The following is a 27,343-nucleotide window of genomic DNA, read 5'->3' as shown; positions in this document are numbered from 1 at the left end:
GATTGCCCTAGTTGAAACCTGCTCTAATTCTCTTTGTCGCTTCACATGGATGCCACGGTCCACCGTATCAAACGCTGCTGACAGGTCTAGAATTACTAATAGAGAGAGATTCCCTTGGTCTGCAGCCCATAAAAGTTCATCCCAAACTGCCAGCAGGGCAGATTCTGTCCCAAATTCTGGGCGGAAACCAGATTGAAGCGGATCCAGAAGGTACTCCTTTTCTACAAACTCCTGCAGTTGGTTAGTGACAATTTTCTCCAAGAATTTCCCGGGCCATGGCTGTGATGCTGGAAATGCATTGGAGGAACAGGGCTTCCATGTCCTTGTCCTGTACTACCTTATCATGTGTGTTGTGTGTTGTCTTCTGCCTAGGAGTCCATGTGGGACTCCTGGCAGTGCAGCTCTTCCTCTTTTTGGTTGTGGTGAATAGAGAACCTTGGGATACCTTATGGCACCCATGGGTGAGGGTACAGCCCTGTACCCCTGGTGTACGCTTTTGGGCAGCTGGGTGTGTTCCACAGAGCAGGGTATGGACAGATAATATAAATAAAGGGACTCAACCATGGCTATATTGCCGAGGATTTGACAACGCTTCTCACAGTAAAGAATCCCACATTGTAATAAAATCCACATAATCCTCCAAGACATTCAAGTGTATCTCAATGCAATGTAATTTTGTAACCAGAGGCAAAACCTATGGATTTTCTTTTGGACAACTATTGATTAAAAAAGGGGACAGCATCCTAAGGGACAAAAATATGCAATCCTTTGCATGAAATGTTTAGGAGATTGTCTGAGATGCCAAGCAGTACAATTGACATAATTTGTACACAAACATTCTTTACTGATTAGGGAATGAGGCAGTACATTTGGCTTTAGATTTTGTATTTCTATTCTAAAATCTGCTAAGTTTCAGATTCTTTCTTGGACTTCCTTTTAACCTTATTAAAAAAGAAAAACATGCTCCAGTTCATTTTCCATCAAATTACAAAATATCCCTGATATTGAGTTTCTTTTTGAGGAACTGGACCGACTTTTGGTTCTAAATTCAACATATTGTGGTGGGTTTTTGCATGTTCTAAGGTTGATGTTTCAAATGCATTCTTAGTCGTCTTATCCTTACTGCCATGCAGTTAACCTTGATGTCAGTGTTATAAAGGGCCTCATCATAAGTGATATGAAGTAGCACTCAGAAAAAGAGTGCTACTCCTAAACCTTCGTTATCCCTCCATGGGGCCAGTTTCTCGCCTTGAAGCTGCAGGACTCAAAGAAGAAGACCCAGGAAAGACAATACTTTTATTTAAAAAACACAGTGCTGTTTTTGCCTTGTTTACTTAGATCATCTCAAAATATCAAGGTGACCAGATGACTGCATGTCATCTGGACAACAATTTCCAGTCCTCCATTTTCATTTAACAAACAGATACAGCCATGCAGTTTTAGTCATGTTTCACTTAAATTGGTGTGGGCAAATGGTGGCTCTCCCCTTTGGCTATACCGGCTAGTGCTGGTAGGAGCTATATAGACAAGTCATCTGGAGGGAGATCCTCAGGTTGTCAACCCCTGGCTTTCCTTGAACAAATGGTACTTATGGGTCCGATATCAAGTATTTGTAAAAAGAAGAGCCCAGGACTGTTCACCAAGTGGTCTTCAACAGTTGGCTCTCCAAATGCTTTGCAGTACTTTACCCATCAGCCTTAGCCCATATAATAAATAGCGATGGGTCATAGAGGTTATAGCCCAAAACATCTGGAGAGCTTCATCCATATCTGACATAGGGAAAGCAGTTTACCCATGGCAACTGAGCTGATGAACTGAGTTTAAAGTTATTTTGCTCTCTAGAAATGTTTTTTTTAGACTCTTGCTTGCCAGCACTGTGCATTAAAAGTGAAGACTGTTTTGTTTCCCAGGACCTAAACTATTTGCAATGACATATTTGGTTTCCTTTTGTGCAGGCTTGTGCAGTCTTTATCATGCAAAGGTACATAACTGGTATTAGTACCCGGCGAGGCGCAATGAGCTTGTAAAAAACAAGCTCATTGGCCCTCACCTAGTCGTTACCAGCACTAAAAACATTTCCCTGAGGCGCATTCAATGATCGAATGGCCGCCATGCAAAGGGAGAAGCACTTAGTGTAGTCTCTTCTCCCTGTTCCATGGCGGCCATCATCCTTGTTTACTCATATGAATGGCTGCAATGTAAATGGAGAACGGACTACATATCCCTTTCCATTGCAGCTTTTTTTTCCAATTGCTAAACGTTGGTGCATCTGACAACCAAAAAAATAAACTATTAGTACCCTGGTCTAACAGAGCGGAGTACCAATAGCAATAAGCCCCTCGGTGGGGGTCCATTACCGCTTCTGGTAATGCCCCGGTAACTATGGACCACAGGACTTACCCGAAACATTAACCCAAAGCATTAACGGCCCCCCGGCTCGGGGCTTAGTGCTTAATTAGCACCCCGAATGGAACTTTGGGGGCTGATAATCCAGTGAGGATTCTTGGAATGAGGGACACCATTTGCTGATAGGTGTGAGGAAGGCACTCACACATCCTATCCCGCTCTCGTTGTCTGCCTGGTCTGAGACCTCTCTGCAGATATTAATTGCTCTGGCTAGTGCACCTGTGCTTATCTGCTGCTTCACTGCTTTTCCTGCAGCTTCTGCTCTGCTTCTAGTTCTCATTCCTCCACGCCCCTCTCTTTCTTCACCATTCAATTTTTACTTTTCACCACACAGGGTCTGTCGTAGCTTCCATCATACCAATGTCATCCATGTACCCATTTGGATAGCAAAACAGGATTTTAGATGCCATCTGTGTCTTGACACCCATATTTCTTTGGTTTTGTGTCTTTCGTTTTGAACACATTTTCCCATTGAAGCACTCCTAGCTGCCAAGTGGTTGAGCTGAGAATTTTATACCCACTCCTGTCATGGGAAAAATAAAACTATAAATCCTTGAATGAAAAACCAGGAATGCCAGGAATGGCTCAAGGTGTCACGCTTGGCATTGCCCACTAGGCTAACACATTTAGAGCCTAGGAGTGTGAACCCTGATTAACAGCCATCACTATGCTTGGGAATATTAACTTGAGTTGCAGGTAATTAAGACCAAAAAGTGCTCACATCCTCCTGGGCCCTAATGGTAAATTAATATAAATTATTATTAATTATTATTATTATTAGTATTGTATTTATTGAACGCGTCGGGAAGCAACAGAGCGCTTTACAATCATAGGGGTAAGAGCACAGTGAGGGAAGCAGAGAAAAAAGAGCGGAGAGTTTACAGGGGAGGGTGGGCAATTGGCAGCATGGGGAGAAGACAGTGGGGAGCAGATCACTGAGTCTCATGTAGGGTGGGGAGTGCAGGGTGTGTGTTCCTAGGTATTGAGGAGGAAGGTCTTGAGCTCTTTCCTTAGCTGTAGAAGTGATGTGGCAAGACTGATGTTGACCGGGAGGAGGTTGCAGAGTCTTGGAGCATAGGCAGAGAAGGCCTGTCTTCTAGTTCTTTCATTCCTGCACTGTCGTAAATCAAGTCTGCACATTTCCTTACTTCTGGTGGATCGCAAGCCTCCTGAGATGAAGAGTTTCTCGGTGAGGAGGCTTGGGGACTTCAGGATGACAGCCTTGCAGATAATTCAACAGGATTTGAAGATGATACCGGCTTGTAGTGGTAGCCAGTACAGTTCGATGAGGGTCAGGGTGATGTGCTTGAATTTGCAGAGCCCTTTAACGAGGCTTGCTGCATCATGCAGGGCACACATCAGGGGTGCCAGGGTAGTCAAGGATATACAAATGAAGACTGATAATGTTCTCAGGAATAGGAGGCTTGTAAATCTTAGGAACTCAGAAGCATTGTTTCAGGTTGATTTTGCTTTGATCCCATTTCATGGAATTGAAAAGAGCTATTGCCCTACTGTGTATATAATAAATACATATGGACATTACTGAAGTCTGAAACGTCTACCTATTGTCTGCTCTGCTGACTGTAAATACTATTCTTTTTCTGAAGGTATGTGGTTTGCCGAAGTGTGAGACCTGGGGTCATCACGGTGTGGAACATTGTGAAATCAAAGTGCAAGAGCAGTGCTGTTCGCGTGGAGCGTGGACTGGTCGAGAGCTCCGATATTGTTCTGGTTAAAGACATGAAACTGTTTGTCTTGACAGACAGGGGAATGGCTTCTTTCACGGAAACACCACGACCCCTATTTCAGGTACTCACTGTTCGTTTTGCATATGAATCCAGCATATTTCCTGCATTATTCTGTCATTGGGCCTCATTACAACCCAGGCGTTAAGAGTTTAACGGCGCCGTCGCCGTCGCCGCCGTTAACCCTTAACGCCTGATTACCATTTTAACGCCTGCTTTTAGCGGGCGTTAAAATGCAAGGCGCTAACCCGCCTTGGTGCTAATTACGGCACCGTAATTTACGGTGGCGTAATTAGCGCCTTCCCCACTCCCATTATGCCCTATGGGGCAAAAATGGGAATGGGGAAGGGTAAATGGGGAATGGGGATTTACCGCCCCACTCACCTCGGAATTGGGCGGTAAATCCGCCATCCACCATGGTGTAAACAGAGTTTACCATGGTGGTAAAGTAGGGAACTTACCGCCTGGGTTGTAATGAGGCCCATTATCTCCATTAGCCGTATGTTTTTTTTTTACAACATACCGTATGTTAATTACCTACATTAGTACATTTCAACCCAATCAAACTTGGATGCAAGGTGGGAACAAATTGACATTGTACATGTGCATACGATATGCGTGATTCAATACCAATATTACTGAAGTACATTTCAAATTAGCACTGTTGGTGAGATGCCAGCCAGTCAAGTGGCCATACATGCAGGCGGAAAGTGGCAATAAAAACCTCTGTTCTGTCACAAACACCAGTGTGCATCCAGCTTGCCGCTATGTTTTTTTGCACATATACCTTCACCCGACAATTGGCCTTGGCCCCTCTAACAGGAATCTCGCGCCACTCAACCCTGCCATCTCCCCACTGCTGGAAATGGAAATGATTAACTGTGGGATTCCACCAGCGACAGGGCTGGAGGGGGTTGGCGGGATGTAGTTGAACGTGGGGGATTTTTCTAAGCTCCCCCATAAAAAAAAACATATCTACTTCAGTAGACTAATTCATTTGCAACACTTATAAAATAACCCCAAGTGAGGAGGAGTATTTCCTATAACGTTGCAAGCAAAGTATAAAAAGTGCACACCTTTTAAACATACAAAGCTTGCTTAAATATTTTCTGCAAACTGCAAAGCAAACAAGTGTATTAACGTGTGTTTTGATCAGAAGTTCAAATGGTCTAGTGGTTAAGTTTCTTGATCTATGCCCTGACAACGTACGTTAGAACCGGGCTTCGACAAAAAATCCAATTTGGAAACACTAAAATCCTTGAAAGCCGGATCCGAGACCCGTGAAGAAGTATTATGCCGGATCTCAGATCGCAGAAAATCCATCCCAAGGACAAAGGCTACCCCACACCACATGCTTGCCCTCCTGCTCTCTGCTGCCTACCTGCTGGTAATTGAAATAATAAAGGGGCTCAGCACAAGCACCCAATAGTATTTCCAGTGGCCATTTTTGTAGTTTTGTTAAGGGAAATCAGCATTTTAAAAAATCCATTAGCACCCAGATTTGTTCCCGGGGTGCTAATAGCGTTTCTGGCCAGGAGGTGGGTTTAGCAGTTCAGTAATGTCCTTGGTGAAAGTCCTCGTTTTGCTCTGGCCTAGCACCTGCATTTCAATCAGTAAATCATTTATGTTAATTTGCAATATCAGAATACACAGTAGCTATTTTGGTACGGAAAATAATTCTGAGTAACGTGTATTCATAATAAAAAATGTTTTATCCCTACCGTGCCCAACCGAACACAAAGGGGACGTAACATGTTTAAACAAAAGAGCAGTAATTCACAGCAGGCAAAGTCAAATGAAAATGCACATGATTGTGTAAACTGCTTGTAGCGAGTGCCATGAAAAATGCTTTTACTTGCGCACACAGCACGTGATTGGTACACAAATGGTTAACTGTGCTGCATGATGCTCAGTGAAGCAGGCTCTGGCTGGCGCATCTTTTTAGAAGTGGAGAATTCATCTCCAGCAAAAATGCAAAAATCACAACAAATCGGTGGAATAACCGCCAGCGGAATTACTGCCAGTGGTAATTCTGCCAAAATAATAAATGGCTGGGGTCTAACACTGCCTACCACCACTTGTAATCCAGTGGAATATCCACCGGACCAAGTGGGCGTATCAGCAATTTCATTTGGCGGTAGTTCCGTGGAATTACTGCTGAACTACAGCCAAACTCGTGTGAGCTAATTCATAGACTAGCACCAAACAGCTATGGTCGTATGTGATATGGTTGCCGCAAAAATCCTGTGGCAAAAAAGACTGATTTTTTTTTATTCTGATTTAAAAAAAAAAGAGTGGAAATAAATAACTAATTGCAATAGACGTGGGTATTACAAGGAATCAACAGTAGACAAACACGCGTGAAAGGCAGGAGGTATCAACCCAAATAATCAGAAAATTCACTTGAATTGGAACAAATTCTGACTTTAAAATACAAGGTGAATTTCTGCGAAAACGGAAATAATGGTTATGGTGATTGATAGCAATGTTAGAGCAGCCGCACTTCCCTTCCGGAGTGCCTAGATAGGATGGTGTCAGCTTTCTGAATGCAGCACTATAGTGTAGCAATGACGTCTTGAATAGGGTTAACTTATTTATTTTAATGTGATTTAGATCAAACATAAACTTTTCACATAATTACATAATAAAAAATAAAAAAGTACATATTTCATGAAATACATATATTTTTAAAACTTTCTTTATTAGAATTTTCCAAACAGTACAACAATCAAAACAACCACCAGAACCATCCACTCCCCCACCCCCCTCCCGGTACTGACATATAGGTGTAAAGTCCCTTCTTGACAAAGCCCACCCCAGAGGTACCTAGAGTACAAGGCGCGGAAAAGGTCCATTGTCCATAAACAGTCCCCTTTAAAACACCTAGCCCAGTGCAGCCCCCGCCTAATCTCCTCTGCAGCCTCAGGCCCGCAACCAGCACCCACCTACCCCGGATCACGCACGATGAAACACCAGCAACTAACAGCCGGATATCTCCCCACCAGGCCGGCTAGGTAGATCGTCCCGTGTTAGTACAGGATTAGAGCCTCGATCAGAGGATTGTTGAAGGAGATATATCGTATAGGCATCCCACATCTGCCTATCCCCCCAGCTCGGTCCCTTCATTGCACTCCACTTAGTCTCCATATCGTTACAGTATAAAATATCAGCAGACCATTGGGCGACCGTTGGACCCCGCTTTTTGCCCCAGCCCATGGCCACTCGGCGTTTAGCCAGGATCAGGAGGAGCCTATCAGTTTCCTAGTCACCTTAGGTATCAGCTTGGTATAACCAGGCAGAGCCATCACAGGATCCGGCCGAACCACCTGTCCCACAATGTCCCCAATCACAACAAACACCTGTTTGCAGAAATGCTCAAGCTCCCCACACTCCCAAGCCACATGGAGGAACCCTGCGCCCTCTCTCCCACACCGGATGCAATCCCCCGACATTTGGGGAAAATATTCCTTCAGTTGAGCTGGGGTATAGTAACACTTGTGCAGGAACTTGAAATGGATCAGTTTAAAATTGGTATTAATAGCCCCCTTCCGAGTCACTTCACAACAATAATCCCAGGTGGCCACCGGTACTTCCTTACCCAACGTCTTCTCCCATAATGTCCCGGCTCCCATTCTATTTCTCAAGCCCATTGCATACAGACCAGAGAGGACACGCCTCCCAATACTCCCCCCCGATCACTTTATCGAGCATTACCGCCACCGGGGGTGATTCCGGGAAGGAGGGGAACAACCGTTGCAGCGAAACCCTCTACCTGTAGTACAAAAAAACATCCAAGCCCGAGAGGGCCCCCCTTTCTTTCAATTGATCCAGCGTAACAAACCACCCGTTCGGGAACAAGTCTCCGAATTTAGTGACACCCAGCCTTTTCACCATCGTCACGTATCCCGCCTCACTGGTCAAAGGAAGACCGGGAATATATATAACCGGCAAGTCAGGTGAGTAAAGAATTCCACCTATAGGGACACGTTCCAGGAGGGACCAAGCCCTACATGTTAACTCCACCAGATTCCTCTGCGCCCGCAAGCGGTCCAGTGCAGTCAAGATAATCGACCGTAGCAGCGGCGGCGACGCGATGGACCTCTCAATCTCCACATGGCGACGCTCGGCCACCATACCGTACCAATACCGGAGAAAACTAGCCTGCATCACTATGTAATACAGTTCCAGGTCCGGCAAAGCTAGTCTCCCCTCCCGAATTGGTGCTGTGAGTTTAACCCAGGAGACCCGGGCCCTCTTACCGGCCCAAATAAATTTCGACACCAGTGCGCCGAGATCCCGAAAATACCGCTGGGGTACTCTAACAGGCACATTAAGAAACACATAGAGTAGCTCAGGCAGAATGGACATTTTAACAAGATCTTTCCTACCAAACAGATTAATCAGAAGAGAGTTCCATCTCATCATCGCAGATTTGCCCAGTTCAAGAGCTTCCCCATAGTTCCTGCGGTACACCACCTCCTCCTCCCTAGCCACAGTGACACCTAAATAACGGGTACTAGTCAACTCCCACTGAAAACCCCAAGCATCCTGGAATTGACTCGGTCCATTCGTCAACGGGAATATGACCGATTTGGTGGTGTTCACCTGGAGCCCTGAGACATCGCCAAACCGCTGCACATCCACCATAATGGGATCTAGATTGATCTCCGGGCGCCGAACAATAGGACCATGTCATCTGCGTAGAGCGAGATCACTACCCTATGCAAACTGAACAACTGGACTCCTCGATGTAGGTGGTGATCCCTCACCCTCTCAGCCCACGGCTCAATCGCCAGAGCAAACAGCAGAGGGGATAGGGGACAGCCCTGACGAGTTTCCCCCTCGAGTGAAAGCAGCTTTGTGGTTAGCTCATTTACCCGCACCCTAGCTACCGGATCTTTATACAACAGCGACACTAATGAAATAAAGAACCCGCCAAACCCATCCTTCGCAAAACCATGAACAAAAAGGGCCACTCAACTGAATCAAAAGCCTTGGCGGCGTCCAAGAACACTGCCACCACCGGATCATCCTTTGGGAGCGCAGACATCAAACCAAACATCCTCCGCAACCCAAACAAGGTGGACCGACCAGGTATAAAACCCGCCTGATCAGCCCTCACAAGTGTCGGCATCAAGGGCGCCAATCGGGTCGCTATAATTTTCGCCAAGATTTTATTATCTAAATTGATAAGCGAAATCGGGCGATACGAGGAACAATCACCTCCAGGTTTCCCTGGTTTTAACAATACCACTACTACGGCCTCTCTAAGAGAGTCCGGAAGTCGGCCTACTGACACCGCCTCTTGATACACTCGCAATAGATATGGAGCCAGCTTGTCAGCAAAACACTTATAAAATTCGGCAGTAAATCCATCCGGGCCCGGAGACTTCCCCCCCGGCAATGATTTAATAGCCCCAACCACTTTCTCCAAAGATAGTGGCCTATTCAACCACTCTCTCTGCTCTTCCGAGCACCAATACAGACCCACCTGATCCAGATACGCCTCAATAGTGGTCTGGTCAGACTGCAACTGGGACGCATATAAATGACCATAACATTTCTGAAACTCTTTAGCGATCCCCTCATCATCAATGTGGTCTACACCCTGGTCGTCTGTAATTGCCATAACCCTGCTGTCTCGGCCATGGATCCGGGTGGCCCTAGCAAGTGACCTACCCGGGGCCGGCCCCTCCCCATACCTATGAGGTGCTGCCTTGTCCCACAGATATTTAACTGTAACGCTCACCTGATTCCCGTAGAGGCGCCGGTCTTGACTGGGCGTATACCGTATCTGCAAAGGTGATGTGTAACACACGGCTGGCTCTTTGGGCTGGACCTCTGTGCACTGTATGTCTGACTTGAAGGGTAAGATGTCTGCAGATAGAAAATATGGGATTAAGGAACTGGGTTATTGAATGTCTCTCTCTTCTTCCCTTTCTCTTCTCCTGTAGAACCCCAAAGGTTAACGCTCTCACCTTAGGTAAGTGAACGCCGTGCTCTCCATCTGCCTCGGGGCAGGGTGCTGTAACCAGTTTCTTCACTGGAGAAGGGGAGCAGGCCTCTTGACTTCAGAGGACTGCTGTCCGTCGTTTACTGCACGAACGGTAAGTTTCGAGTAATTCTAATGTCTTTAAAGTCTTTAGTAATGATGTTTCTTGTTTTGCAGGGTTCCGGCGATGGCGGATGACGGGCTGAAGTGAGTTGAAGATGGAGCCCGTGTGAATAGAAGCGCCTGGAAGCACGTAAGTAAGCGCTTGTTGCCTGCTTCACGATGCGCTCTAACTGTCTTTTTATTTTGCAGGTACAAGTTCGGAGCGGATGCAGGGTGCCGGAATACCCACTGGGTTAGATGTGGAAAGGAGTAATGGCACGTGAGTATTAAAGTTCCCCAATGTCTTTAAACGCACCTTGTTTTGTCTTTCAGATGCGGGATGCAGCGCCGAAGGCCTCCGGAGCGTGCAAAGAGTTGGTAAGCTTTTGTCTTTCAGATGCCGGAATGCAGCGCGAGGCGTTGGTGACAGCCGATGGACCAGGTAAGTGAAGAGCTGTCACTGAAGACCGTAATGCTAACCTGTTCTTTCTTGTCTTTATAGGTGTTGCTGAAGACTGGATTCAGGATGGTAAGCCTTTTTCCTTAGGCCCAGGATCAGATGCAGAAGACACGATGAGCGTTCTGCTGCAGAGGATGCAGAATAACGCAAAGCAAGATTCATCCATCGGGTGTGGTTTAAATAGCCTCCTGTAGTGCTTAGGTGTCTCCTTCCACAGCCACGCCTAGGTAAGAAAAGAGTTCCTGCTTTCCAGAAGAGTTCCAGTGTTCTGAATCCAGGGAGTGGCTCCTGCCCCACCCAACAGGAAAAGTAGTTCCAAACAGAAGAGGATCAGAGGCTCAACTGGCAGGCAAGTAAGCAGCATGGTCTGCTGCAGGTAAGTCCACCCAAGCATTATGAGCCCGGCGCTTCCAGCGCTGGGACTGGGCATATTTATGAGCCTGGTGCCACTGGCGCCAGGACTGGGTCCAAAAGGTCCCAATTGGGACTGGTTGGCACTCGGAACCTGGGTTATGGATCTGCTTCCAAGGGAGTTGGGAAAACCCTGACCTTTTGGAAGCAGAGATCATGACAGTACCCCCCCTCAAGGCCCCTCCCAAACCGGGCTTCTCCGGGGGTTTTGACTTGTCAGGAAATGTTCGGTGAAATCTTTTGATTAGGCGAGGAGCGTGGACATATTCAGCAGGTTCCCAGGATCTCTCTTGGGGGCCGTAGCCTTTCCAGTCAATTAGGTAAAATAGTTTAGATTTGGAGATCTTGGAGTCCAGAATGCTTTTGACTTCAAACTCGAGTTCTCCATCAACTAGGATAGGTTTTGGAGATTTAGTTAGTCGGGTTTGAGGTTGCACGGGTTTTAATAGAGAGACGTGGAAGACCGGATGTATCTTCATGTGCGGGGGCAAGTCCAACTTGACCGCTACTGGGTTTACTATGGTAGTGATGGAATAGGGACCAAGGTATCTTGGGTTGAATGTGCGTGGCCCTTTTAGAGGTAGATATTTGGTGGATAACCAGACTTGATCCCCTAATTGATATTGAGGGGCTTCCTTCCGATGTTGATCTGCTCCTTTCTTGTATTGTTCTTTAGCCCTTTGAAGGTGAGAAACAGCTTCCTTAAAGGCTTGGGTGATTGTAGAATGCAGGTAGTCTACTGCTGGTGTTTCAAGATCTTGGAGGGGATCCAACTCCGAGGTTCGAGGGTGACTGCCGTACAAAAGAAAAAACGGGGTTTTCCCAGTTCCCGAATGGACAGAGTTATTGTAGGCATATTCGGCTATCCAAAGGATGTCTTTCCAAGTTTTTTCAGTTTGTTGCAGCATGCAGCGTAAATACTGTTCCAGAGTTTGATTGGTCCTCTCGGTTTGTCCGTCGGTCTGAGGGTGGTGACTGGTCGATAGTCTCACATCAATTTGAGCCGACCGACAGCAACTTCGCCAAAAATGAGAAATAAATTGACTACCTCGATCCGAAATTAGAACCGAAGGAAAACCGTGCAGTCGGACGATGTTTTCGAGAAATTCTCGGGCCAGAGTTGCTGCTGTTGGCAAGCCTTTGAGCGGAATGAAATGCGCCATCTTGGAGAATAAGTCCACGATTACTAGAATCGTATTGTATCCGGAGCATGGAGGTAGATCGGTGATGAAGTCCATAGAAAGCGTATGCCAAGGGCGAGGTGGGGTGTCAATAGGGCGTAAGAGGCCTGCTGGTCTTTCCTTTTGACTCTTGTTTTGGGCGCATACTCCACAGGACATTATAAAGTCTCTGATATCTTTTTTCCAAGACGGCCACCAGAAGTAGCGCTTGATCTTTTCTGAGGTCTTGGCCATACCGGGATGTCCTTCCATTAAAGAATCGTGATAACAAGAGATTACTTTTTTCTGTAAATCTGTGCTGGGTAGGTATAATCGTTCTTGGAAATACAATAAGTTGTCCTTTACTGCAAAGTCCTTTCCCTGCAGATGCCAATTCTGTATGTCTGCTGGAGTTACAAGTTGCCTGGCCTTATCCTTAACTTCCTCTATGGATTCTGTGGCGATTACACCCAGAATTCTTTGTTCGGGAATGATTGGTACAGGTTTAGGGTTGATCAAGTGTTCTTCCACTCCCATCCGAGAAAGGGCATCAGCTTTACCGTTCTTTGTACCAGGTCGATAGGTAATTATGAAGTCAAACTCGGCAAAGAATAATGGCCAACGGAGTTGTCTAGAGGATTGGGCTTTTGCGGTTTTCAAATATTGCAGGTTTCGGTGATCCGTAATCACAGTAACGGTGTGTCGGGCCCCCAGCAGATAATGCCGCCAAGCCTTAAAGGCAGACTTGATAGCCAGAAGTTCCTTGTCAGTAATCGTGTAATTGATTTCAGGAGGCGAGAATTTGCGGGACCAAAATGCCACGGGATGCAACTGATTGGTTACCGGGTCCTTTTGTGATAGAACTGCCCCCATGGCAAGGCTTGAAGCATCAGTTTCCACGATGTAGGGGAGTTCGGGGCGAGGGTGTTTTAAGATTGGTGCAGAAATAAATTTAGTCTTCAAATCCTGGAAAGCTTGTTCCGCCTCGGTAGACCATTCAAAACGTTTGTTTTTCTTTAACAAGGCAGTTATGGGCTGGACTATTCGAGAGAATTCGGGGATAAACCTGCGGTAAAAGTTAGCGAAGCCTAACATGCTTTGCACACCTTTTACGGAGGATGGTGATGGCCATTTGAGAACTGCATCGACCTTCTTTGAATCCATACGCACTCCGCCAGGTGATAATATGAATCCCAAGAATTCAACTTCAGTTACGTTGAAAACACATTTTTCCAACTTAGCGAAAAGTTTGTGTTGACGCAATCTTTCGAGGACCATTTTCACGTGTTTCCGATGTTCAGATTCCGATGAAGAATAAACGAGGATGTCGTCAATGTAAACAACAACACACACATCTATGAGCTCTCTGAGGACATCGTTCATAAAATATTGAAAGGCGGCCGGGGCATTGCAAAGTCCGAAGGGCATGACCTGATATTCAAATAGTCCATACTTGGTGCGGAAGGCCGTCTTCCATTCATCGCCCTCTTTTACTCGTACCAAGTGGTAAGCTCCTCTAAGATCCAGCTTTGAATATATGCATGCTTTTCTGACTTGGTCCAGGAGTTCAGGGATCAAAGGTAACGGATATCTATTCTTAACGGTGATCTGGTTCAGGGAGCGATAATCTATACAAGTTCTAAGGTCTCCTTCCTTTTTTGGAACGAAGAACAAAGCTGAAGAAGCAGGGGACTTGGAAGGACGAATAAACCCATTTGCCAGGTATTGATCCAGGTATTGTCGAAGGTGAAGGTTCTCAGGCTCGGTGAGGGCATAAATTCTACTACAAGGAGGAGTAGATCCAGGTATCAGGTCTATCTGGCAGTCATAAGACCTATGAGGAGGTAGAGAGTTAGCCTGATCCTTCCGGAAAACATCTTGGTATTCTAGGTATTCGGGAGGTAACTGGGGAGTCTCTGAAGAAATTGCTGCCAGTGCAACACCAGGTGGAGGGTGACAAGTAGAGACACATTCTGGAAACTGGACCGTTCTTGCTCGCCAATCGATCAGAGGATTGTGTTTCTCTAACCAAGGTATTCCTAGAATAATCTGAAACTGAGGGGCCTTGATCACATCGAACACGATCTTCTCATGGTGTCCATCTTGACTTACTAGCGTCACCTCTTGAGTGGTATGCGTTACTGGCCCGGAGGCTATCTCCGTACCATCCACCGTAGTAATGACGTCCTTAACAGCCTTGGGACAAAGAGTTAGATTCATCCTCAAAACCATTTCATGATCCACATAATTGCCGATGGCACCGCTGTCGACGTAAGCTTCAATTGCATGTAATCGATCCGGATTATCAGGGCTAATGAGGACCATAGGTATCACGAAATGCGAGGTCACGGAACTGGTTTTCACGCTCGGCAAGAGGACCTCTATTCTTGTCGGGCGAGGTCGTTTCCCTGCTCAGAGTTTGTAACTTTGGTAACTGCAGCTCCTACTGCCTTCTTGGCAGGTTTCACCGGACAGTCTCGAAGAAAGTGCCCTGAGTTTCCGCAATAGAGGCATAATTGCAACTGTTTTCTCCTTTCCCGCTCCTTTTGTGTTAGAGGACCTTTCAGACCCCCTATTTGCATGGGTTCCCCGGGGTCTACTCCTTTGGAAGGAGTTGGCGGTTTGGAAAATGCTCGAGCATCAAACTTGGAACGATCGGCCTTCCTGTTCTGCAGTCTGTGATCTATTTGAACGACTAAGTCTATATAGTCCGAACAATCTTGTGGGGGATTCACTACTTGGGCTAACACATCTTTGAGCTCTCCACGTAGACCTCTATAAAACAGCGTAATCCTTTTGTCCTCAGGCCATTGAGTTTCCACTATCAGTCTGTTGAAAGACGCAATATAAGCCAAAAGGTCTTGATTACCTTGTCGCAACGAAAGAAGCTCATTGTCCAAGGCCTGTCCCTGTGAATGTCTTGCGAACAGTTTTTCCATACTGAGCTGAAAAGCTTGAAAATCATGGAGGACCGGATCATCTTGATTTACTAGAGGGATCGACCAGTCTGCCGCATTGCCACTAAGGTACGAAAGCACGAAAGCTACTTTAGCTTGATCAGTTGGAAAGGCTGCTGGCCGGCATAAGAAATGCAACCGGCACTGATTGATAAATACTGCAAACCTCTTTGGGTCACCAGAAAATCGTTCGGGCGGAGCCAGAGGTACATTCCCAGGTAGGTTGATCTGCACTGGATTCATAGAGGATGTAGAAGGAAGATTTCCCCCAGATGCGGGTAACGGGGTCTGTCCGGCTTGTGACTGTAGCAATTGTCTAGCGAGATCATCTGTTCGCTCCTTGGAAATAATCAGTTCCCTTCTTAGAGCGTTCGTTTCCTGACGGGCTGCATGCACTTCTGCCCTTAGTTCCCCAAGTAACTGGGCTAGCTGGTCGGTATCTGAGGTTTCCATAGCGCCTGGACGGGAGTTTTGTGGTAGGCTTTGCGTTCTGTAACGCTCACCTGATTCCCGTAGAGGCGCCGGTCTTGACTGGGCGTATACCGTATCTGCAAAGGTGATGTGTAACACACGGCTGGCTCTTTGGGCTGGACCTCTGTGCACTGTATGTCTGACTTGAAGGGTAAGATGTCTGCAGATAGAAAATATGGGATTAAGGAACTGGGTTATTGAATGTCTCTCTCTTCTTCCCGTTCTCTTCTCCTGTAGAACCCCAAAGGTTAACGCTCTCACCTTAGGTAAGTGAACGCCGTGCTCTCCATCTGCCTCGGGGCAGGGTGCTGTAACCAGTTTCTTCACTGGATAAGGGGAGCAGGCCTCTTGACTTCAGAGGACTGCTGTCCGTCGTTTACTGCACGAACTGTAAGTTTCGAGTAATTCTAATGTCTTTAAAGTCTTTAGTAATGATGTTTCTTGTTTTGCAGGGTTCCGGCGATGGCGGATGACGGGCTGAAGTGAGTTGAAGATGGAGCCCGTGTGAATAGAAGCGCCTGGAAGCACGTAAGTAAGCGCTTGTTGCCTGCTTCACGATGCGCTCTAACTGTCTTTTTATTTTGCAGGTACAAGTTCGGAGCGGCTGCAGGGTGCCGGAATACCCACTGGGTTAGATGTGGAAAGGAGTAATGGCACGTGAGTATTAAAGTTCCCCAATGTCTTTAAACGCACCTTGTTTTGTCTTTCAGATGCGGGATGCAGCGCCGAAGGCCTCCGGAGCGTGCGAAGAGTTGGTAAGCTTTTGTCTTTCAGATGCCGGAATGCAGCGCGAGGCGTTGGTGACAGCCGATGGACCAGGTAAGTGAAGAGCTGTCACTGAAGACCGTAATGCTAACCTGTTCTTTCTTGTCTTTATAGGTGTTGCTGAAGACTGGATTCAGGATGGTAAGCCTTTTTCCTTAGGCCCAGGATCAGATGCAGAAGACACAATGAGCGTTCTGCTGCAGAGGATGCAGAATAACGCAAAGCAAGATTCATCCATCGGGTGTGGTTTAAATAGCCTCCTTTAGTGCTTAGGTGTCTCCTTCCACAGCCACGCCTAGGTAAGAAAAGAGTTCCTGCTTTCCAGAAGAGTTCCAGTGTTCTGAATCCAGGGAGTGGCTCCTGCCCCACCCAACAGGAAAAGTAGTTCCAAACAGAAGAGGATCAGAGGCTCAACTGGCAGGCAAGTAAGCAGGATGGTCTGCTGCAGGTAAGTCCACCCAAGCATTATGAGCCCGGCGCTTCCAGCGCGGGGACTGTGCATATTTATGAGCCTGGTGCCACTGGCGCCAGGACTGGGTCCAAAAGGTCCCAATTGGGACTGGTTGGCACTCGGAACCTGGGTTATGGATCTGCTTCCAAGGGAGTTGGGAAAACCCTGACCTTTTGGAAGCAGAGATCATGACATTAACCTCACGTTGGGCTGAAGCGTGGAATTCTTGCAGCATCTTCATGATTTTACCCTGTTGGCCTTTGGACGTGTTAGGCTCCTCTCTCTGTAAGAGTATCAACTCACTTTCGACAACTGCCAAGTCCCCACGAATCTTCCTCAATATTCCCAACTCTTTTGCTATACATTCCCCCCTTATCAGACATTTAAACCCCTCCCATAATATACCTGCTGCTGACACTGACCCCTCATTCATCTCAAAATAGCCATCAATAGCTCTGCCCAGCTCCTCCCGAAAAACTCCATCCAGGAGTTCATCACTTTTAAACCGCCACGAAGGTCTGGATCCTCCCTGTCCCCCAACCGTGAAAGACAAAAAAAACAGGGGCATCATCCGAAAGAGTCCGAGCCAGGATATCTACACCTTCAGCCCGACCCATAATCGCCTGGGACACCAGGAAGTAGTCCAACCTAGCGGCAGAACCGTGCAGGGCTGAGTAATGCGTGAAGTGGTCTACCCCTGAGTTCCTTACCCTCCAAATGTCTTCAAGTCCCCACACCTCCAGCATACCCCGTATCTTAGTAGAGCATTTACTATTGGAGCACGCCGCATTGCCCGTCCGATCCCGGGAAGCGTCTAATACAGAATTGAAATGTCCCGCCCAGATAATTTCCCCGTCAGGAAGCTCCCCCAGTCGTCTCTCCACCCAATCCAACGATTCAGTATTATCAGTATTGGGACCGTAATAACACACCAGCGTGTAGCGTTTCCCCCGGATAATCCCCTGCACCAGTAGAACCCTGCCCTCCTGATCTCTCACCACCTCTGTCTGCCTAAAACCCACTGAGTTGTGCACTAAGATGCACACACCTCTCGAGTAAGAGGAATAGGAGGAAAAATACTGATGACACCCCCAGCTCCTACCGAATTTGGATTATGTGTCCTCCATCAGATGAGTCTCTTGTAGGAAGGCCACCTCTACATGGTGCTGCCTCAAATATTGTAAGACCTTTCGAGCCTTAGGCTGACCATTAAGGCTCCGGACATTCCAGGTCATACAGTTCAGCATTGCCATCATGGAGCATTTTGATACTTACCAACCCCGCTCCGTATGTTGCCCCCCAGACCCACACCGCCAGTACCAGAAAGTCCCTCTCGCCCCCACACCTCCCTCTCCCCACCCCTACCGACAACTCCCCAACTTTTCGGTGAGTCCCTCTCCCATACCCCCCACCCCGAACTGCAGCATATCCAAAACCCCCACCCTTCTCCACTGGATACCGCAACTTTCCAGCACTCGTAATACCCCCCACATCTGCATAATCTCCTATCGCTCAAAGGGTGAATACGAGCCTGACACTCGCCAGCACCAACCAAGAGACTTGCCTCCAAGCAGTTTCAAGCCCCAAGTGCTGTGTGACCACCCACAGCCGGTGCCGCCATCCCACATTACACAGAATCAGTTGTTTCCCCTCCTTGTCTAAGGAGAGTTCGGCAACATATCCAAAAAGGAGGCGGCCTCATCTGGAGTCTGAAAAAACAACACCTTCTCTCCATGCACGACCCGCAGCTTAGCCGGGTACAACATGGCATATTTCATATTCTTGTCCCGTAGCCTCTTTTTCACATCTAGGAACATTTTCCTAGCCGCTTGCACCTTGTCCGAAAAGTCAGGGAAAAACTTGATGACAGCACCCTTATAGGACACTGTACCCCTCTCCCTTGCCTTGCAGAGAGCCACATCTCTGTCCCGGTAGTTCAACAGCTGAGCAATCAAGGGACGCGGAGGGGCCCCCAGTACCGGTCCCCTCCCACTCGGTATCCTGTGAGCCAGTTCCACTATCCAGAGTGGGGAGAAGCCCTCAGATCCTAGTGCCTCACGCAGGATATCTTCTACCAGGGACTCCAAGCTCCCCCGACTCATCGACTCCGGCAAACCAATAATCCTGACATTGTTTCTGCGGGATCTTGATTCAAGGTCCTCCTGTTTTTCCTTGAGTTCCCTCAATGCTTTCCTGACCGCAGACATCTCTCCCGACACTGAGGCCACCACATCCTCCACTCCGGATATTCGCCCCTCTGCTTCATCCAGCCGCTCCCCATGTTTATCTAGACGGACCTGCATTTGGTCTACTTTGCAGGTGAGCGCATCCAGTTTCCCAACCAAGGATTGTATCCCGGATTGCAGCTGCATGAACATGTCCTTTATATCTTGAAAAGCCGTCACAGGGTCCGGCTCAGCCCCCATCGCATTGTCCATTGGCCCGCTGCCCTTGGCCGGCGCGACTGTCTCGAAGTGTAGCCTGGACTGCTGCTTGCCCCCTTTGCTGGACTTGGACATCATACACCATGTACCTCAGTGTGCGGGAGGCAAGGGCCCCAGCCACCTCTTCAACAGCCAACACTCACTCTGCGGCTCTCACGGGCAAGCCGATTGTCCTCCTCGCTGGCCCTTTTACACACCCAGCCGACTCCTAGTCCTCCGGAACTCTCCACCTGAGCCCCACCTACACCTCCAGGGGCGGGGAGACCACAACCCCAGACAAAGACCCGGTATGCCCACTGTCGATCCCCTTGCACCTGGGGGCCCCAGGCGTCAGAGGCACCATACTTGTCCGAAGGGCCGGAACCAGGTCTCACCCAAGCCCCCCGGAAGTCAGGCCAGCCGCCAACCACATGTAGGTCTTAATGACCAGCTCCGCTGGGGGGGGCGCCACGAGCCAGGTACTCCTGCAGCATCCAACTCCAAACTCTAGAGGCACAAAGTCACTTACATTCCACAATATCAGTCCTCGCCTGGCCTCAGGGTTCCAGACTTCCACAGGTTGCAGGGACACCAGTGAAACAAATGGTGCCCTCCACTATTCGAAATCCAGCCGTGACTACGGAGCGTGCGCAGCACCCAGAACTCTCTTTACTTGGCAGGCAGTCACACTGACCCCGTTCACAGCCTCCTCTGGGGCCCCGCCAGGCAGCCACACGCCCCTCCAACGGCCACCCACCACCTTCCCCTGGAGGCAGGACAGCCCGGGGAGTCGCTGCGCGGCCACACTCGCAGGCCTGCAGTCCAAGAAGTGCCCGATCCGCTCACTCTACCAGTCCACGGGCATGCATCGGCCGCCCTCTCCAGTGGCCTCGGGCGTCTTCCAGTAGGTCTGCCATTTACTCCAGGCCCGGCGGTCCCTCCAACAGACCAGGCAGTCACATCCAGCTCTCGACGGCCCCCAAAGTAGGCAACGCCGCTGGACCGCTCCAGGCTCCAATCGAGCAGCCCTTCCCCCGCACTTCTCCCGCGTGGTTTCGGGCCAGCTCTCCGCTCCACCAGCCGACAGCCGACGCTGCTCCGGATCGTCACAAAACCACTTCCACAGGGGGCCGGGGGTCAGAACACCCCTTCACTCGCCGCGTGGCCACAAAAACTTCTACGGAGATGTCCGGATAATGCTCCGGATAGACGTGGTGCTGAAGAGTCTTACGGACTTGCGGCCATCTTTGCCGGGCTCGCTAGCGCCCCCCGTCATGAAACACATATTTCATACAAATACGTATATCATGTTTCATATTTCATAATTCTTCGATTAAAAAGTGAAATAATTCCATCTATATAATAATTTCATAAAGTATGTCATTTATACTATTTGGCAAAACACGTCTAGTTTCAGACAAGTCGTTTAGCAACCTCTAACCAGAAAGTGCTATTTGTAGTGCCTCATTCTTTGAATTTAGGAAGTTCTTCCAAAAGGCATCGCTTTTTTTAGATTCCAGTTTGTAAACAAATTTCCCTAAATCGCACATACAAATCGAGCCAAGCTCCCTGCATTCTGTTAACACAGTTTTACCTTTTTCTGGCAACACATTTACTTTACAGATTCGACAATATCTTTTATTTTGGGTTAATTTCAAAGTACGTAAGTATTTGTGAAAAACCCCTATACTGGAAGTGCACAATCATTGACTGAGTTAGACAAACAAACCGTCAGCTGTTGTGTGCTGCAGCCGTGGGGAAAGATAGGTGTTTTTTCACTACCACCTAAAAACAACTAAGTTTACTTAAGAAAGAAATCCTGATTTTAAAACCAAAAACGTTTCAGGGCATTCAATGAAGCTTGTAGCCCAGCACCTTCAGTTTAAAATTTACAGAGCATAGCTCTTTCAATCTAGTCTTAATATCGAAAGGAAACAACCAAAAGAAGGGAGGGGGAGACAAAAAAAAGAGATATGGTCAGCAAAATGTTACTTCACATTTTGATGTAAAGTATTGCAAATTGAAAAAGTGATTAGTTTTAGCTAGCGATTTTTGTGTGAGTTCATAGTGGTAAGGTTCATTAAAGATTGTAGTTTAGTTAAACTCCTTATCATTTTTTCACCCACAGCACAGTTTGGTTTAAATATTTATAATATAAAAGATAACAGGAGACTCGTAGTTAACCTGTGGTTTTTTGTAAGAGCTGCGTTCAAATCAAATAAGTAAGTTGTATATGGACATTTTACATCCGCTTTTTTCGGTTTGCATACGTTGTTTTGTCCTATTTCTGATCAGCTGTGGCAGAAAAACAAATATGAGGAGGGACGAGATAAGTGCATACTAAGGAAAGTATGTGCCCTACATCTTAAAGTAGATTACATTATATTCATAAATGTCATTTTTAGAAATTAACAAATCTTGATTAGCAGTTTACCTGCAAATCGCAGACTATAATGTTAATTTGCTTTTGAGCATGTCTTTTTATCAAAACTTGCGTTCGTATCACCATCCTACTTAGATAGCAGCGATCTGAAATAAGAAATGGAAAATATCCCCAAAGCTTTATAAGTACGCGTACTAATTTCGTTACGAATAATTGTCGTTGTTCTTGGTAAGGGGCTTGAGACTCATTTAAGCGTGCATCACTTACCATGCATACCACTTTAATGCATTTACAAGGATTTCTTTTTTTTTTTAAACTTTAGTTTTATTAGCATTTTTTTAGTGTAACAAACGGGCTCAATGCATGTTCAAAGGATAAACATTCGACAGGCCCAATAACCCCTGCCCCACCTCCCCTCCACCCTCCACCCCAATACGAACCCACCCCCTAGTAACATAATCCAACTTGAACCATAATTTTGGGAGTATCCTTAAAGGCTCATTGTGTCCGGAGCTTGGGTGTAAATGTGGTCGTTGAATCTTTTATGGCTGTATTTCGTCCACATCCCCCCGGGCCGTGGGCGCCCGGTCCATCTTTCGTCCCTCCCTTGCCCCATCCCCGTCAGCCCCCGCCGGGGCCCCTGCCAGACTTCAGTGAACGTCCCATCCCAAGGTCTGCTGCACCCCATACCAGTTCGCTTGTAATGAGCCAGAGTCATTGTTCATCATTGCCGTTAGTTTGTCCATTATGAACATATTCTTTACCTTTTTCAGCCAGTCCTCCTTTGAGGGGGTCTCCGGACTCTTCCATTTCTGTAGTAGGGCCAACCTTCCCGCCCTCAGCATTGTTTCCCACATTCTAGGCTACCTGTATATATCCGTGTCCTCCGGAGGGAGACCCAGCAACATCGTCAGAGGGTTCTGGGGAATAATTCCTCAGAGACTTCAGCGATCCAACCCCTTACCTTCTCCCAATATGCCTGTACTTTTGGGCAGTGCCACCACATGTGGCCCCTCGTTCTGGCCTGGTCACAACCCTTGGGCATTCGGGGGACACTACCGAGAACATTTTTGACAATTTCACGGGGTCTCTGTGCCACCCCTGCAAAATCTTGAAGTTGTGTTCCATGTCTGCTGTGAATGAATTCCCGTGGAATGCTATTTTAAATATCCTTGACCAGGCCTCCTCCGAGATCACCTCTCCTGCTAAACCGTTCCAAAATGTGCGAAAGCCCCTCCTCTCCACTAAGTTAATAGTGTTCAGGATTTTGTACATCCCGGATACCGCCCCCTTCCTTGAGGTCGCTGTATCAAGTATGGAGAGGGACCCCTGTCCAAGAGCGTCTCTCAGTTCCTCATATGCTAGGAATTGCCCTTCCCTGAACATCTGCCCCTCCCACTCCATTCCCGAGTCAGACCAGGCCTGTGCATTGCGGAACCCCCTACTTCCCAGTTTGAGGGGTTGTCACCAGAGTGAGGACATCGGGGACGGCCACGACGTTAAGTATGCAGTCTGGGGGCCCTCCTTCCAGATTGACCAGAGAACTCCCAGTGTTGGGTGGGATTTAAGTCTGTTCGGGATGAACCTGCGTGGGGCCCACAGGAAGTCTCGAACTTTAAGAGGATGGGCGTCCATGTCTTCCAAGTAGAACCAATAGGTTCCCATCCCCTCTTTCATATGTTCTAGGAGGACGCGCAACTGGGAGGCACGAAAGTAAAGATGAAAATCTGGCAACCCAAACCCTCCCTCTTCTCTTGGTAAGGTCAGGACAGCCCTCGCGGTCCTCGGGGTCCTACCTTGCCATACAAACTCCCGCACTGCATTCTGTAGAACCCTAAAGGTTTGGTCAGGGACGCTGGTTGGGAGAGCAGTGAAGAGATACAGTAAACGCGGTAGTATATTCATCTTTACTGCCGTCATGCGGCCGTACCAGGACAGAATCATTGAGCCCCATCTCCTTAGGTCTGCGGTGATCCCTGCCATGACAGGGTCATAGTTGGTAGGGGCAAGTTTTGATAGATCCCTGGTGAGGAGGACGCCCAGGTATCGGATAGAGACCTTCCCCACTGTTATCCCATTGAGCCTGTCCAGGGGGTCTAAGCCGGGGTCCCGTGTTCTCATGGGCAGCAGAACTGATTTAGATGCGTTAATCTTTAACCCCGAGAAATGCCCAAATGCGGCCTTCAGGGACAGGAGGGGGGGAGCGAGGAGCCAGGATCCACCAGGTAAGCCAGAATGTCATCCGCGAACAAGGAAAGCTTGAATTCTACTTCACCTCTCCTAATCCCCTTGATGTCCGGGTGTGCTCTAACTGCTATGGCCAGGTGTTCCATTGTAAGGACATAGATCAGGGGAGAGAGTGGGCATCCCTGCCTTGTTCCCCGTGAGAGGGGGAATGGGTCTGACAACCTGCCATTCACTTGTACCCTTGCCCTCGGGGCTCTGTACAGCGCGGCCTCCCATTCCCTAATGTGTACCCCAAAGCCCATTTTCTGGAGGAGGAGTTCCATGTATCTCCACTCGACCCTGTTGAACGTCTTTTCCAAGTCTAGGGAGAGGACACTCGCATCGAGGTCTGACCCCTGGGCATAATGGAACAAATCTATAGTTTTGCGGATGTTGTCTGAGCCCTGTCTTCCCCTTATGAACCCCACCTGGTCCCCGTGGATCAGTTTCGGCAGAATCTCCTCCATCCACCTCCCAACTACCTCAGCTAGGATCTTTACGTCAATGTTCAACAGAGATATTGGGCGGTAGGAGGAGCACTCCGTGGGGTCCTTGCCATCCTTGGGCAGCACAACAATTATGGCCTCCATCATGGAATCCGGGAGAGTACCCCCCTCCAGCACCGCATTAAACACCTTTACTAAGTGCAGGGCTGGAATCAAGCGAAACCTTTTATAGAAGTACACTGTGAAGCCGTCCTCGCCCGGGGAAGTGCCCACCTTCATCCCGCTGATCACGTGTTCCACCTCGTCCTCGGTTACTGGACCCTCCAACCTCTCCGCCATCTCCCTAGTCAGGGCCGGGATTTGTATAGAGTTCAAGAACCCTTCAATCTCAGCCTCACCCCCGTTGTATTCTGATGAGTATAATTTTTCATAGTATCGGCGGAAGGCCTCTCCTATGTGGGGCGTGCCATGGCCTATCGACCCCTTTTCGTTCTTCACTGCTTTCACCATTCTACTTCTCTGTACCTCCCTCAGTTTCCAGGCTAGAATCCTATCCGCCCTGCCCCCCTTTTCGTAATACTTTTGCTTAACCAGTTGAAGACTCCTTTTTGTTTTGTGTATTAGGAAATCCTTCAACTGGAGCCTCTAGTCGTCCAGGGCGGCTACCTGATCTCGATCTAAGGGTTCTACTTGGGGGCCCCCCCGGCTGGAGTTGGGCTATTTTCTCTCTCAGAGACCTCTCCTGGGCTTCCCTTTCTCTTTTGTTCTGGGATCACTTTTTGATGAGGACTCCCCTTAAAGTTGCCTTGAAGGCGTCCCATAGGGTGTGTGAGCCTATCTCCCCATTATCGTTAAGCTCGAAGAATTCCGTTATGGCGTCTAGTACCTCCTGAGCATGGACCTCATCCTTCAACAAGGATTTGTTACACTTCCATCGCCCCCTAGGGTCACTTAGCCATCCCTTTGCTATGGTCACTCGGACCAGGTCCTGGTCCGACCAGGGGACGGGGTCGACCCTGTGGCCGGTGACAAATGGGTGCAGGATCTCATCCACTAAGATGTAGTCTATTCTGGAAAAAGACGTGTGGATGGCTGAGTAATATGTGAAAGAGGGGGCACCCGTCCTGGGGGTCAGGACCGTTTCCACCAGGCCTAATTTCGAGTTAACCCTTTGGAAGTTTCGTTCCATGGTCTCGTCTGCTGCCCTGGAGATCTGGGGACCAACGCATTTCCTATCCTGGGTTGAGTCCAGGACCATGTTGAAGTCCCCCCCCCCCACCAACACCGTGCCTTGAACAAATAGCTTGAGTCTATCCCTCACCTCTTCCCAGAAAAGAGTTTGACCTTCGTTTGGACCGTATACTACGGCAAGAGTAAGTGGGGCGCCCTGCAGGGACCCCCGTACCAGCAAGTAGCGGCCCTCTGGGTCTTTCACTATGTCTCTTTTTCGAAGCCACCATTTCTTGGTAAGAAAATGAAATGGCCACCCCTCTTTTTTTGGCCTTGTGGGATGCACAAAAAACCTCTCCAATTCCTCCCCCCTGCATTTTGGGATCCTTCCCCAGTGCCCAGTGAGTCTCTTGCAAGAAGAGAAGGTCAAGGTTCGCCCTTCTAAATTCCCTACAGACCAGGGACCTCTTTGTGTTCAGGCCCCGTACGTTGAGTGAACCCACTCCCAGGGCCGGCAGACTATCAGCCATAATCTAGATTTTCATCTCTCTCGGTCAACATCATCACATTACCTTTCCTTGCACGCTCCCTCTCACCCCACCCCTCCCCCAGGGTGAGCCTGAAACGTTTCCCAAACTGCCCCCCATTCCCAACCCCTAACTGAACAACCCCAACTTTCATGTGTGTCCCCCCCCTCCCCGGCGTCCAGCCAGTTAGTTCTGCCATTGCTGGCTTTTGGCCGAACCACCAGCCTGCCCACCTCAGCCAGGTGATCCTTTTAAAGCTCATCGCTTTGAGCCCCCCCCTGCACCCCTGCTACATCGTCCCCTCAATGGACCCCTTATACTTGCTGTTCGTGGGGACGCCGTTAGTGGTAGAACCTCTGAGTCATCTCTCCTCTATCCAGAACTTGACGGGTTGCCCCCGTCCTCAGTCCTCATCGTGCCGCTCTCTGTCCTTCGCTGGTGACGGAGTGTTCATTTTTCTGAATTTCCTCGGGCCAGTTTTCCTTCTCCTGTCTCCCGACGGGCCTGGGCCACTTGGTCTGTCCATCTCCGGACCCGTTGGGCCCCTCCGGGGTTCGATTCTACCACGTAATCTTGGATGGCTCCCCGTATGTCATCTTCTGTGATCAAAGTTGACCGTTGACCCATATATTTGAAGGCCAGGGAGAAGGGGTAGCCCCATCTGTAGCGCACTCCCTTCTCCTTGAGCAGTTGTGTTAGGGGGAGACACATTCTGCATTCGGCCAATGTATAGGCGGAGAGATCCTGGTAAATTGAAATCTGGGCATTATTGTAAGAGATCTCCTGGCCTTTCTGGCCTCCTCCAGCACTTTTGTCTTTTCTGAGTAGTAGTGGAACCGGACCAAAATCGACCGGGGGCCCCCTGCTCTACCTCCTGCCCTGTGCACCCTATCGAATGTGAGTTCCGTTGTCATCTCTTCTGCAAACAGGAGGGTGATGATATCTCTCACCGCTTGGGTGATGTCTCTCTCCGTTTCTCCTTCTAATTCGGGCACCCCAAAGATTCTGAGGTTGTCCCTCCTTTCCCTGTTTTCGAAGTCATCCATCTGCCTGGCCCATTCCTCGTTCCTCTTCTCCAGGGCGGCTAGCCTCATGTCTATTTGTAATTCTTGGGACACTGATGTTGATTGGTTGGTCTCCACCTGTAACAGTCTGTCCTCGACCTTGTCCACCCTTTGGTCCATCTTTTCGAATTTCTGGGCGATGTCGGAGCGCATGTCCCTGATTTCCTGCAGGATTGAGGAAAAA

The 27,343-nt window shown here is 48.4% G+C and overlaps 1 protein-coding gene across 1 annotated transcript in view; it reads left to right on the top strand.

Moving 5' to 3' along the window:
- Positions 1-27,343, top strand: part of LOC138516394 (uncharacterized) — a 746,393-nt gene that overhangs the window by 550,265 nt on the left and 168,785 nt on the right. The window contains exon 25 of the mRNA XM_069631475.1: positions 4,014-4,215. Within this exon, the coding sequence (XP_069487576.1) occupies positions 4,014-4,215 (202 nt within the window). The remainder of the gene's footprint in view (positions 1-4,013; positions 4,216-27,343) is intronic.

Source organism: Ambystoma mexicanum, chromosome 6q (genome assembly GCF_040938575.1).
Source record: "Ambystoma mexicanum isolate Mex_15411 chromosome 6q, UKY_AmexF1_1, whole genome shotgun sequence".
Classification (NCBI taxonomy): domain Eukaryota; kingdom Metazoa; phylum Chordata; class Amphibia; order Caudata; family Ambystomatidae; genus Ambystoma; species Ambystoma mexicanum.
Note: the sequence above shows the minus strand (reverse complement) of the source record. Positions and strands in the feature narration are given on the sequence as shown.